This window comes from Schistocerca piceifrons, chromosome 3, assembly GCF_021461385.2.
Source record: "Schistocerca piceifrons isolate TAMUIC-IGC-003096 chromosome 3, iqSchPice1.1, whole genome shotgun sequence".
NCBI classification, from domain to species: domain Eukaryota; kingdom Metazoa; phylum Arthropoda; class Insecta; order Orthoptera; family Acrididae; genus Schistocerca; species Schistocerca piceifrons.
The window spans coordinates 169841607-169856203 of NC_060140.1; the positions used below are offsets into that span (position 1 = coordinate 169841607).

General features: G+C 41.4%; 1 protein-coding gene across 1 annotated transcript in view; it reads right to left on the reverse strand.

The window, feature by feature from the left end:
* LOC124789693 (phosphoacetylglucosamine mutase) overlaps positions 1 to 13138 on the reverse strand; it is a 149434-nt gene extending 136296 nt beyond the window's left edge. Inside the window, exon 1 of the mRNA XM_047257135.1 lies at positions 12893 to 13138. Coding sequence (XP_047113091.1) covers positions 12893 to 13008 — 116 coding nt within the window. The 5' untranslated portion in view covers positions 13009 to 13138. The remainder of the gene's footprint in view (positions 1 to 12892) is intronic.
* Between the last annotated feature and the right edge of the window lie 1459 nt (positions 13139 to 14597).

The window sequence follows — 14597 nt, forward strand, 5'->3', positions numbered from 1 at the left end:
AAAGGTGGAATATACTAGGAGGGCACACGTCGGAGACACTAGGTAAGGTGCTCTTCCCCAAATGGCTCACACTACGGAAGAGAAATTTTGGAATGGAGGTCAAACCCCAGAGGGGGACCAAGGAATGCCAAAAGGAGGAGATGATTACGCAACAAAGCCAGAGTGTAAAACCAACAGAACCAGGAGGATAGCGGGGGCCAACATAAGCAAGGACACCAATAGAGGGGGAGGAGAGGGTGAGGGGAAAGGGGTATGGAGGGGAAAGGAGGGGAAGGGAAAGGAAATGCAGCCCGGGAGAGAAAGAAGGCTGCAATGGCTCGGGGCCCCGTGCTCGCCACGCACGTATCCACAAAAGAGTTGTGGACCCCCTGGGGGGCCAAAAAATATGGGCTGGAGCAGGAAGCAATCAATAATAGGATATTAAATAAAATTAAACTGGGTCTATCATCTGACAAATAACTTATACAACATGAAGCACTTAGCACTTGAGTCAATATCAGAAAAGATAAGATATATAGGAAGTTTTCAAAACAATAGGAATCCACATATCAGAAACCTTGACTATGAGCACTAAGGGATCAATTGATTAAAAAGGAACACAAATCATTGAAAAAGTAATAATAAAATGAGGTTCCCAAATGGTTAAATGGAAAGATATAATTAAGACCCAATAAAGAATTGTACACAAAGACAGAACCAAAAACATCACTTAGAAAGAAACAAAACTGTTAGTTGGCACATATACAGAATGGACTGGCTTAATGAGACGACCTGGACTTCATAACCCCCAAAGAAAAAAAAATCTGTGATGTTTACAAAACCCTAAAGAGGATCCACAACAAACTAGTACACCAGGAAACAAAGCTGAGAAAAGGTTGTATTCAGAAACATCGTACAAAACTACCAACGAATTCAGAGTGTAACAAGAACCCAGAAAATAGAGTGGGACTCAGATGGAGGCATAAAATCACATTTGAAGGAGTGCAAGAGATATTGGCAGCATGTCTAAACCTGCAGGAGAAACAGATTTGTTGCCATTGTTGCTGTTGTTGTTTCCAGTATGAAAACCAGTTTGATGCAGCTCTCCACACTAGTCTATCCGGTGCAAGTGTCTTCAACTTTGCATAACTACTGCAATCTACAGCCTCTTGAACCTAAAAGAAAGGTGACAGGAAAGCTGTCAATACTTACCAAGCTGTTCCACTGCTGACATCATTTTCCAAAGTTTTGGAGAAAGTGACCTATTCTAGAACAGTATCTAAGCCAAACAAAATAATATCCTCAGCAAATCACAATTTGGATTTCAGAAGAGTTGTTCCATTGAGAATACCATTTACATGTCCACTCATCAAATCTTACAAGAATTAAACAATAGAATAATGCTAGTTAGTGTTTTCTGTGTCCTATCTAAGGCATCTGACTGCACGAGTCACAGTATTCTCCTAGATAAACTGTAGTTTCATGGAATTGATGGATAGTGTTGTATCTAACTAAAAGAATGCAGAAAGTTATACTTAGTAATTCAATCAATGTAATCAAGGGAGATTCTCTGCCTGGGGAGAAATCACATATGATGTTTTCCAAGGCTCAATCTTAGGTCCACCATTGTTCTTCATATATGTGAATGATCTTCCAGCTAATATGAAACAAGCAGAGATAGTTCTTTTTGCAGAATACTGTAATCACCCCACTAATAATGTGCATACATGCAGCAACAGAAGAAATGGTAAACAATGTCCTTAACAGTGCCATAGAGTGAACATAGGGAAAGACCAATAGAGGAAGAAAGTATGAGGATGGAGAAGAACAAAGGAAACAGGATCCTGGAGTTTTCAAATGTCCGTCTCCTTACAAAGGCTCGATACATTACTCCCAAGAAGAGGGAGTGTGAAGGGGACGTAAGGGGAGGGGGGGGGGGGGGAGGATTGGGTATGAGGAGGGATGGGGAAGAGGGGTAGGGCAGCCCGGAAAGGAAGGAGAACTGCACTAGCTCGGGGCCCCATGCTCGCCACACACGCATCCACAAAAGTGTTGTGGATCCCCTGGGGGCTGAAAGTAGAGGAGTATTATAGTTTAGTGTAAAATGCACTCTCCTTCACGAAATGTAACACTTTGGTAGTGATTGTTCCATCATTTGCAAGCATCTGAGGTAGTAAGGTAGGCAAGCTGAGAGTGTGTCACAGAGTGGCCAGCAGAATGCACTCAACAAGAAGATGCACTGTTGTCACTGGACTACTGCAGCTCCAGTGAAGAGGATCCTCCGAACGCAGAAAGTACTTGCTGGTGAGTTTTGTGTGGGCAACGCATAGTCAGCACAACATAATGGCATCTTTCCAAAAGGCTTGGAATGATGTATGCCATGCTCTCAACTTATTTTGGGTTGTAGTAGCCTGCCATTCCAATTCCCAGAGCCTCAAAACATTGCATCAAAACTGTAATCATATGTTGGTGCCCAGTATTTCGATGTCAATTTGATGTCCTGCAGTTGTGTCTTTAGCTAGACAGTCAGGGAATCCATTTCCTGGAATGCTTATGTGGCTCCATGTCCATGTGGAGGTCACTGTCTTTCCAGAGCTGTAGAGGTCAACCAATAGATCCTGGATGTTAGCAACCAAAAGATTTTTGGGATAGAGCAGGGATATGTCTTTTAAGCAACTCATGGAATTGCTACAGATCAAAGTTTGTCATGGCCAGGAATTTGATGTACCGCAAAGCTTCAGATACGGCAAACCAATTCTGTAGTGCATTCATTGCTGAAAGTGCTTCTCATGTCCAACTGCACGTGCAATAGCATAACTAATGCTGTCATTGACTTACAATCCACCCATGTAGATGCATACCAAATTAGAATAGTCACAAAGGATCGAACAAACAGGTGTCGAAGAAGGGTAAGATCAGCATCCATCTTGAGGTCAAAACAATTTGAACTGTTGGTTATGAAACAGAATGAGTGAGATGCGTGAGTAGGCATTTGATAGATTGTGACTGCATAATTTGCCAGAAGCTGCTGCCGTCTAAATCGCAGCAGTGGGTCACTGGCTTCCGCCAGGAGGCTGTCAGCACTCGTACGGAAGGCCCCTGTTGCCAAATGCACACCAGTGTGGTGAACAGGGTCCACCAAGCTCAGTATGGATGATGCTGCCAACCCATAGGCAATACATACTTAGCCCACATGGGGTAAAATCAGTGCTTTGTAAAATCTCAGAAGAACTAAGCGGTCCACCTCCACAAGGAGTTACTAAGAAAACAGAGAGCATTTAGCTTCTTTGTACATGTTGCTTTGAACCAGAGGACATGTGACAGCCAAGTTAGCTTGTTGTCAAATAAAATACCTAAGAATTAAAAAGTTGCAATGACTTCAAGTAATTGGTCATCAAAATAAATTTCTAAGTGTGGGTACACATTCAAGAGTCACCAAAAATGCACAACCCATTATTTTGCAGGAGAAAATTGATAACTGTGATTCAGGTTCAGTCATGTACTCTCCAGATAGCCCCCGAAGTCGACGCTCAGTGATGTGCAGCGTTGCAGAGGCACAATACAGGCAAAAATCATCCACAAACAGCAACGGAGAGACTGTTGGGCCCACAGCATTGGTGATAGCGCATAACATACCACTCAGAATCGATCCATGAGGGACTCCAGTTCACAGTACACATTGGTTGCTGAGAGTTGAACCTATCGAGACCTGAAAAAGTCAGAGAGATAGGAAATTCTGGATAAAAGTGAGAAAACTGCCCCTGAAACCCACTCATGAAACGTACATAAGATGTTATGTCACCAGGTGGAATCATATGCTTTCTGTAGGTCAAAGAACATAGCAATCAGAGGATGGTGATACGTGAAAGCATTGTGCACTGCAGATTCCAGGTGAACCAACTGATCTGTGGTGGACCGGAAAGTCGAAAAGTCACTATGGAATTGTGATATATGTCCTCGAGCTTCAAGGTACCAACATAGATAGTGGCTAACCATTCATTCAAATAGCTCACACATCCCATTCATCAGAATGATTAGCCATTAGTTAGTTAAAATCTGTGGGTCCTTTCCCAGTTTCAGAACGGGAATAATAATACCTTCCCGTCATTGAGAGGGAAATTATCCTTCCTGTCATATACAATTAAAAAGCCCGAGGACATTTTTCATGCTGTCGGCACGATGATGTTTAAGCATTTGGGTGTGGACTTCAACAGGTCCAGGGGTCGTATCTCAACACTTGGCCAAAACGCTGTAAGGCTCAACGACGGACGACCGAGCAAGACCTAACAAACAACAACATGCAAATAAGAACAGGGTCAGAAGCGAAAACTGACGAATCCACAACGTCCACTCGTACACGGAAACCAAGTAAACACGCTATCTGTAGGCATGATGTCGATAGACTAACGCGAATATCAGATTGCCAGCGGAGTGAGAGGCAGGCACTTAAATACCTGATATAGTACGTTGCTATTGGCCACTGGGATCACGTGCTCCATTGTGGCACCCTCACGTAATACGCGGGCCAGGGGCAATGGCTACTGTGCCAGGAGGTCTTTACCTTGGCAGGGTGGCACCCACGCAGAGAAGCTCCGATCAGAGTGAGTAGCGTTGGGGAAATGAGCCATGATGAAATGGATCAATCTTATTGATGTTTCCTGCAAACTGGTATACTTCATATACAACCAGAATATCTCTGCCCCCTCCCCGCAGTGTCGGGGGCTAGAATAGACCTGTGGCTATAATTTGCATGTCGTAAGAGGTAACTGATAGGACTCTTTCTATTTGGTCCTGTTTTTATCTTGGTATTTTGATTATTCCTTCTATCTCTGAAGATTTTCGCTCTTTTTAAAAGCTTTTTTGTCCACATTTTTTGGCTTTTTAAGTTCTGGTTCCCTTTTTGGGCTTGACTTCCACATTCCAATTTGTACAGAAATTGAGGAAGGGCACCTTACTGTGGCGCAATAACTGTCCAATGCTGTCTCAACAGCCAGGAAAAGAGATTTTAATGGAGAGGTTTACAATCCTATTGCATTTCCGTCTTTGACCATGCCTCAAGACGACGAGAGCCAGGTGAGGAGAAATGGAAGTGGACAATTTGCTGAGTTCTTGGTTTGCTCCTGAACTGATGGTGGATCTTTTGCTAAAACAAAGCCATTGTTTTCCATTGAAAACATCGAAGGTCAGTTTGGGGAGGTTGCTGCAATAAAGAAAATGAGAAATGGAGCTTTTCTGATCAAAATATCGTGTGCCAACTAGTCAAGGAGACCTCAGACCTGTGTCAACAAAGGAGATATACCAGTCACCATTTCTCCTCATATCAAGCTCAGTAGAATTCGAGGTGTTATCTTCCATCGGGATCTAGCACTACAAACTGATGGAGAGCTGCATACTAATCTGGCACAGTGTGGAGTCCATTTTGTTCTGTGCTTCCAGAGGGGACCAAAGGATAATAGAGTGGACCTTGGAGCTCTTATCCTAACCTTCAAAGGCAACATTTTGTCTGAGAAAGCTAAAGTCAGGTTTATAGGTGTGATGTCATGCCCTATTCGTCTTCTCTGATGTTTTAGGTGCCAAGGTTGGGACACATGTCCTCCTGCTGTTCTAAAGGGGCTGTCTGTAGGGCACGTATATGGATGTCACAAGAGGGCAACCCTTGTGGACCAACCACCTCAGTGTTTCAACCGTCTAGAACCACACCCTCCTGGTTCACCACAGTGCTCAGTGCTCAAGAGGGAGAAGAAAGCGCAAGAGTATAAAACGCTTGACTCCCTCTCTATCAAAATGCAAAGAAAAAGTTTGCAAATGTTGTGCCATGGTCCATACGTCCTGCAATGACAGTTCTCTCACGGCACCTCTTGGCCCTGGTCATATTCCAGGGCCTGCTCTACAGTCGGGGAAGGTAATGTCAACTCCCTCACCCTACTCCTATATTACTGGTGGTTCCTCCACTGTTGGTGTGATCAGAGATGCCTAGTTGTCCTCTGGAGTCATCAGGGACAAGTACACCTGTCAAGGTGCCCCCCTCTCAAGACAAGGACCAGCAGCCACAGGTTGTTGGCTGCAGAAAAGTACAGGCCTCTTTGCTCCTGGAAGATAAAATGGGGAAACCTTCACAGAAATCAAAGTCTCACCAAAGAAGGCTATGCAGAAAGATAAACTGCTTCCTGAGGCTTTGGATTTTCTGCTTCTTGTCCCTACAGAGGTTGAGCCTATGCACACTGACGGATCACACAATTAGATAGACTATGACCTGGTAGCAAAGTAATCACACCCATCCTTTCTATTCGCCACTTTCCCAGATCTGACTCCAGTGCTCCTTCAATGGAACTGTAATTGCTGCTATCACCATCTGACCAAACTCCGCCATTTAATGGCTAATTGCTCTGTAATTGGCATAGCACTTCCTTGCTCTGAAAAACTAAAAACCTTACTAATTGCGGAAATATTGAGAGAGCATCTGATGAGATCTGTACCCTCATACGCTATGATACTTCCAGTGAGTAGGTGCCCCATACTACTGCAGTAGAGACCGTGGCCATTGGTGTGTCTCCTTTCAGAATTGGACATTTGCCTACTCAACACTGGAGCTTAAACACACTTCAGTGTGGCTCACAGTTTGCAGCCCATGTATCTTACCCCTGATTCAATGGTGCATCCATGGTGATCTTTGTGACAGTGATCATTTTCCTATTGTTCTCTCCCTCTCCACCCACAGTCATCTGGAACATGCTCCATGTCAGTCGCTTCAGAAAACTGACTGGCAGGCTTTCTCCTCTACAGCCACTTTTGCAGTCAGTCATGCGACAGATACTGACAAAGTGGTGCAGAGTACTATCAATACTATTATTCATGCTGCAACAGCAATGACACCCTACTCCTCCAACTCTTCCTGGAGGCTGCTTGTGCCATCGTAGTCTGAAGATATAGCCACAGTTACCAGGGAATACTGCAGGGCACTTCAACGGCACAAGCACCATCACAGTATGGATAATTTAATAGCATTCGAGAGACACTACACGAAAGAGCAGTTTTTAGTAAAGAAAAGGAAGCAGGAGTGTTAGGAGTAATATGTATCATCCATGTAATCCCACACCCCATCATCCCAGGTAAGGACTAAACTCTGCCATGTTTGCAGCCATTCCATTACTCATGGCAGTTCGTGGCACCCTTGTCAGTGGTAACATCTGCACTCTTCCTCTTATACTGCCCAATGTTTGCAGCACACTTCACTGAAGTGTCCGCTTACAGTAATTACCGTCCTCATTCCCTGGCCTCGAAACACCTTATTGAGCACTGCCTGCTGTCCTTGCTTGCACATGGCTCTCTATCATACAGTGTCTCTGGTATCGAGTGTCCCGGGTTTCGAATCTGCACCAGACAGCATGGACCTCGATTACTACTAGAGGTCTCTCCAGCCGTCGCACCGAACTTAAAAAGTGTAAAAAAAAAGTGAAAGAGCAAAAACCTTCAGAAGTAGAAAGAGTAGTCAAAATACCAAGGTAAAAACATGACCAAACAAACACACTCCTATTAGTCAACTCTTATGATATGCACGGATTAGCCACAGGTCTATTCTAGACCCCAATACCGCAGGGGGCAAAGATATCCTGGTTGTATATGAAATATACCAGTGGCAGGACACAACCAATACCTTCACTGCGCAATAGGAATGGTAATGTTACCAGTGACAGTTCCAATAAAGACAAGTTAATAAACACGGTTTTCCACAACATAACTTAGAAGTAGATATCCTTGGTGTGCTGTAGCCTCCTAAATCACTTAATAAAGGCAAGTCTTCTGGTCCAGTTTATATACCAATCGGCTCCTTTCAGAGTATGCTGATATAGTAGCTCATACTTAGCACCCACACACAACTGCTCACTCAATGAAAGAGTCAAGCCTAAAGACTGGAAAGTTGCACAGGTCACACAAATACTCAAACAAGAAAATAGGAGTAATCTGCTGAATTACACACCCATATCACTGACGTCTATTTGCACGATTTTGGAGCGTATACTGTGTTCAAACATTATGAATAACCTCACAGAAAATATCCTATTGACAAGCAGTCAGCATGGGTTCAGAAAATATTGTTCTTGTGAAACACCCTGAGTAATGAGTACTATCAATAGGGATTCTCAAATTGAGTCTCTACTTCTAAATTTCCAGAAAGCTTTTTGGTACTGCTCCTCACAAGCGACTTTTAATCAAATTGGTTGCCTGTGGAAAACTGTCTCAGTTGTGTGACTGGGTTCATGATCTGGCATTTCCCAAGGAAGTGTTATAGGCCCTCTGCTCTTCCTAATCCATGTAAATGACAGGAAGACTAGGATTAACACACTATCAATAGTAGTAATACCTAGAAACTGGTGACAAGCTCCAATCGAACATGAATAGGACTGGAAAATGGTCATGTAATTTTCAAAGTATGATCCTAAAATTTGTCTTAACACGATTTAGGGAAATCACAAAAAACCTATATTTGTGTGGCCAAACTGAACCTTGCTTCATTTGGATGTGAGTATAGTGTCGCAGCTACTACAAAAGTTGCAAATTTTTGTAAGTGGTATGTGTCATGCACAACATACTAAAAATACTGACTCATGGGGAGTTAGCAAGGGGGAGGGGGTGGGGGGTTTAAAGGTAACTTTATGTTTTTCTTGAACATCTTGAAAAGCCCTATTCTAACAAAAATGTTTCCCAGTGCAACATTAATCTGCATTAAAAGTTTTACAAAAAAGGTCCTATTCATTTTTTTCCCTAAGACTAATGGTTTCCACATATTGCAGGGGATAGAAAAATTGCAGGTTATTAAAATGTAGTGTTTTAATTATATGAAACTGATGATTTTTGTTAAATGAAGTGGTTAGGAACAAATGTTACGTGTGTATCACTCACAAGTCCAGTACAAGTGTATTAAGGGATAAATTGTGTTCTGGTGGTGTGTCAGGCTGGAGGGGCTAGAAAGCAAACAGGTGAGGGAAGGCAGATACTAGATTGTCATCAGATACTTCTGTTCTTTGTAGGTCTGTGAACTGAAGAGCGAACAGGTAATTCCCCACCACCTCTTTACGTCACAAAAAGCCACTACAGGGTGTTTCATAAAGTTATACCGACCCTTTTGCAGCGCACTGGCAAGGTAGTGTGCAGACATGCCTGAGTGATGAAGTCCCATACTCCTTGACAGAGCATAGGGGACGATGTGGGAGACCCGCACTAGTGTACTAGGTAAGGTCCTAGCGGAGGTGGTTTGCCATTGCCTTCCTCCGAGCGTAATGGGGATGAATAATGATGATGATGATGATGATGAAGACGACATCTCGAGGCAGGTGACAATCCCTGACCCCATCGGGAATCGAACCCAGGACCTCTGGCTTGGGAAGCGAGAACGCTACTGCGAGACCACGAGCTGCAGACCATGGGATGTTTATTTTCCACAAAACGCATTAACACTAACAAAAGAGAAAATACACATGAATGGATTCTAAATAAATTTAAGCACTGTGTTCTACACTGCTAGACGGGAAATTGATTCTTAATGATCCTGTACGTTTACCAGGAAAGATGACTTTCCCCACCATGAGTGCTACTCTCTTTTCAGTTTACAAGCAAACTGTATATCCTCAGTGTTTCCTGTCCAATTCTCTTACGTGAGTAGCCTAAATAACTTCAGTGAGCTGCTGTTTGTATGGTGAAGTTACTTTCAGTTTATTAAGCAAGTACTTATTTGCAGCTGTTAAATGAACTACGTGTGAAGATGTCAGTAACCTGTGTAGTGTTGGTGGGAAAGGAATTGGATTGGTAAATGTTGCATGTTGTTACTGTCTGTTGTTGACAGCATACTGTAAAGCAATGTAAATCTGCTGCAGTCAATTGGTGCACCTCCGCAGTATATCTTGCAAGGTTGGTATCAGCATGTCCGATAGAATAGGACTGCTTACATTCAAATGTAGAACAGTAATCTGCTGTATGGAACTTCATAACACTGACCCAGTTTGTGCCTCTGGGCCTCTTCAGATGTTGGCAAAGCTGAGTCTCAGCTGCTGCATTTGATACCACTCACACTGTGAAGAGCATTCCAGCACTGATAACGGAGACAATGAAATAGGCGTTGAAATGAAATGATCGTATGGTTGCATACGTATTGACATGTTACGCTTGGGCAGGCTCTTCAGTGTCGCAGACAGGCAGACAGTAGGCAGCTCTAGCTCTGGCAGGTTTTTTTTTTTTTTTCACAATAGCTCATTTAATAACTGCAATTAAATACTCACTCATTAAATTGAAAATAGCTTCACTATATAAACCTGAGCTTAGTGACATTGTTTTGCCCACTCACATGAGAGAACTGAACGGGAAGTGCTGAGGGATGTATAGTCCATTTGTAAACTGAAAAGCAAGTAGTGCTCCTAGGGGGGGCGGAGTAGTTTTTCCCAGAAGAATTCTATGGCTGCCGTACACAATGGCTAAGAATAAGTTTCCCCTCTAGCAGTGTAGAGCAATGTGAACAGATTTACATAGATTCTCTCCTTCTGTGCTGCCTGCGTTAGTATTACGGGTAATTCCTATCTGTATTATATGTAGCATTAACGCATTTTGTGAAAAATTAGCGTCCCCAGGCATGTCTGCACACTGCATAACCAGTAATTCGTAAGGCGAGCTGCAGCAGTATCAGTATAACTTTGTGAAACACTCTGTAGTTGCCTTTTGTGATGTAGTGTGGTAGAGATAATAGGGAATTGCCTGGTCACACTTTGGTTCACAGACCTACAAAGGAGGGAAATGCATGGCAATAATCCGGTGACCTTCCTTCCTTCACACTTCAACTCTCCACCTCCACCCCTTTCCACTCTGTTGTACCACTGGAGCACAGTTTTAATACAGTTATACCCCACCAAACAAATAGAGATCCTTAAGGAATGCGCAGATAAAGTAGGTTTACAAATTTCGTTTCAAAAGACAGAATTTTTCTGTACGAAATTCCATATACAGAGTTTGAACACAAAATATGGAAAAATAAATAGAGTAAAACATTTTAAATACCTAGGTGAAATTTTGGAGCCAATCGGAGGAGAGAAAGTTGCACAGAAGATCAGACAACAGAAAATGAAGAGAGCATATGGTATGACACATGAAATATACAATAAAAAATGCATCTCCTCAAACACAAAAATCAGACACTACTGCGCAGTAATTAAGCCAGCAGCACTATATGCTAGTGAAACGCTCACACTCCACACAAAATGTGATTTAGAAAAAATACTAAAAGAAGAACGCCAAATTATGAGAAAGATTTTAGGTCCAAAATTAACAGAAGAAGGATACCGGATACAATCAAGAAGAACCACAGAAACTATATCAAACCTGGCAGCAGACATAAGAAGGCGAAGATTAAAATTTTATGGACATGTCACTAGACTTCCCCCCCACACGACTCACCAACAGAATTCTCACTTACATAGAAAAAGTCAAATCAACAACACCATGGATTAGCCAAGTAAAATTAGATTTACAAAAAGCAAATATTGAACTTAAAGATGTCAAAGATAGAAAAACTTTTAGAAATAAGGTGGAAAAGTGGATTGTATTGTCGGAGAAGGAAGCACTAAAGAGACCAGGAACAAAATGGACAGAAGAAAGAAAAAGAAAACATGGAGAACGAATGAAAGAAGTATGGAAGAAACGACGTCAGAAAGCTTTGCGTGATCCTTCTGGGTCCATTCGCGATAAGTAAGTAAGTAAGTTATACCCCACTTAGATGTGTTACACACTATTTATATTTGTCCTTAAGTCACTTCATTTAACAATAAATTCAACTGTACATCATTAAAACATTATTGTTGATAATCTGTGATTTTTCCATCTCTCACAACAAGGAAACTGATAGCCCTGAAGAAAAAATGAATGCAGCATGTGTTGTGTGAAATTTCAGTGGTTTAATTTTGTACTGGGAAATATTTTTGCAAGCAAAGCATTAGTGTGTGACCTACAAATGCCACATCCCTCCCTATGTTGTTCATTATCCTCCCTATTACAACTGTACAAGGATTTGAGACTATACAAAAATTTTCCCTTTTTCCCTTCTTTGACTTGACTTCATGGCACAAGAATTAATTCACATTTGATTTAATAAAATGGTTTGCTGAGACCTCAACAGAAGTAGAAACCTAGTTTCAATTATAATTCATTTAAGAAAGAATTTTGCATACTCAGAAGCTTTCATGCTCCACTATTACTTCAGTATTATGATACGTAGGTCAACGTGCTGGAATGAAAGAAGATACTTTCATCCATCTTACCAGTAGCTAAACAGTTAATACTGAAAATCACAGTTTCTAAATATAGTTTAACTTGAACTTCCCACTTGGTACACACACCTTACGCATCATGTGGGCACATGACATCAAAATATTGTGTATTATTATGTCTTAAGCGAAAGAATTTGGCGATTGGTATTACATGGTCTCTGATAGGTTAGTTTTGTCATCATAATATCATTGATTTCCTTCGCACAACTGGAAAGCGAACGTTATAAATTATGGGTTAGGATATAAGGGAATTTAATGCCCACAGCTGTTGAGTGAAGCAAACCTTACCAAACTGGTACGAGACACGAACTACAAGGAATAAGTTTTTCAACTGCATTAGGAAGATACATATTCATGGACAAAGTACATTGGAAACAAGATCGACCTTTCACCTATTTAGGGTGTGGCAATAAACGTATCAGAGTTGCTCAGATAACAGTTTTTATAATAGAACGGTACCTTATTCAATTGACCTATATACCAATACATCAATCTGTAACGTACATTAACACATTAATTTCTATAGCGGCACTTGTTGTTAGTAACAAGACTACACATGAAAATAAATTGTGACATTAACACAGGCAGAGTGATGAAATACCCACTTGGTCCTAAAGCCAGCTGTTCCATACCCAACAGTTTTTGTACTCTTTCTCGGATGCTTCTCCGCTCCAATCTTTGCTGCTTCACGAAATAGGTTCGTTTTAATTTCTCCCGACATTTCTTTACTTATAAATACGCACTCACACAATACAAAACTTCTCAGTACCACTTCCAAACAACCCGGTTTGCTCACGCAACTGTTTGCATGCGTACCACACCTCTGACGTCACTGGAGTTGACAGTTATAGTAAACAACTGTTGGCTGTGCCGCGTGGTTCAGCCAGGTGCCGATCTTCTTCTTCTGGTGTACCGGAAGATAATGAAATATTTGCTAGTTTTTTAAGTAGTATGAAGCAAATCTGATTTCGTACAAACATATGGGATTATCGGATGATAATACACAATATATAATGAAATACGGACTGTTGCGACAATTTGTTACAATATCCCTTTTCCTTTTCTACATTCATGTTTAGCAAATGCGAGACAGGTTCCAGGTTAACCGAAGAATTTCTTTAAGAGTGGAATGTAAACTTACCAGCAGTAAATAACAGTTATCTTTATTAAATCATGTTTGTTGTAATAAACTTGCGTCTCTGCCGTAATATTGAAAGATTTTGTAATAAAACATAATGCACAATAAAACTTAGTATAATATTTCAAAATATTTAGTTATAGCTCTGTTGCAATATGAGGTTTTGGTGTAATTAAATGTTATTATGGCTGGGTGCCTTATCCACCAACAGCCCATAGTATATCAAACACAGCCACGGAGTTCAACAATAACCAGCTGCCAGCATATTACATCTCTCTCTTATTAATAGCTACGACTGGTGTCACTTTGAGTAACACTTGTTGCCAGTACGCTCCTATACAATGAGATGGACTGAGAGAACATAATGTATTGTACCCTTTCCGCCAAAAAGAAATTTTGTGCAGTTTATACTACTGGGTTCCGTTAAAAACTGTTAGACTGGAAAGGCTGTATCACACCGTAGACTTTTTGTACATAAAGCTCCCAAACTTGGACATACGAGAGGTGAACCATTCACTCTCCAACAAATGTTTCGAATCATTTTCTGGAAATTCTGTCATAAAAAGAGGAACTTAAAGAATGTGTAATCAGACAAGAATTGAAACAACACAAAAAAATTAATTCTTAAAAAGCATGACTGCATGCTACACTTATATATACGCGGCATTAAATGGAATTATCTGTGCTAAAATGGTTGTAAACAAACATGCGGACTAGCAGAAAAGGTTTTTCTTGATGCAATTGTTTACCAACAGCCGTATGATTTGTAGAAGTTTATTTTATTTTATTTTATGAACTTCTATGTGCTACCAGTTTCGGCATTACATCGATGCTATCTTCAGGCCCCACTCGTCATAGTCGTAAAATCGCTATACACGGAAGAAGCCATATAACTGGAGACGTGAATCAATCGTCCTGCAACAGCTCTCGGTGGCCAGGCGACACAGACTGTGTCATAAAATAAAATAAACTTCTACAAATCATACGGCTCTTGGTAAATTATTGCATCAAGAAGTTCATGCCAACCATCGTCACACGATCCATAATGGATCAACAAAGAGCAGAAAAGGTGTTCCGTACTTGCGAATAGGTACTGCTATTTGTTGTGCTGTTCAATAATTGTCCCTTAGAGCCTGCGAAGATACTACGAAACTAATTACAGCACGCAAAGA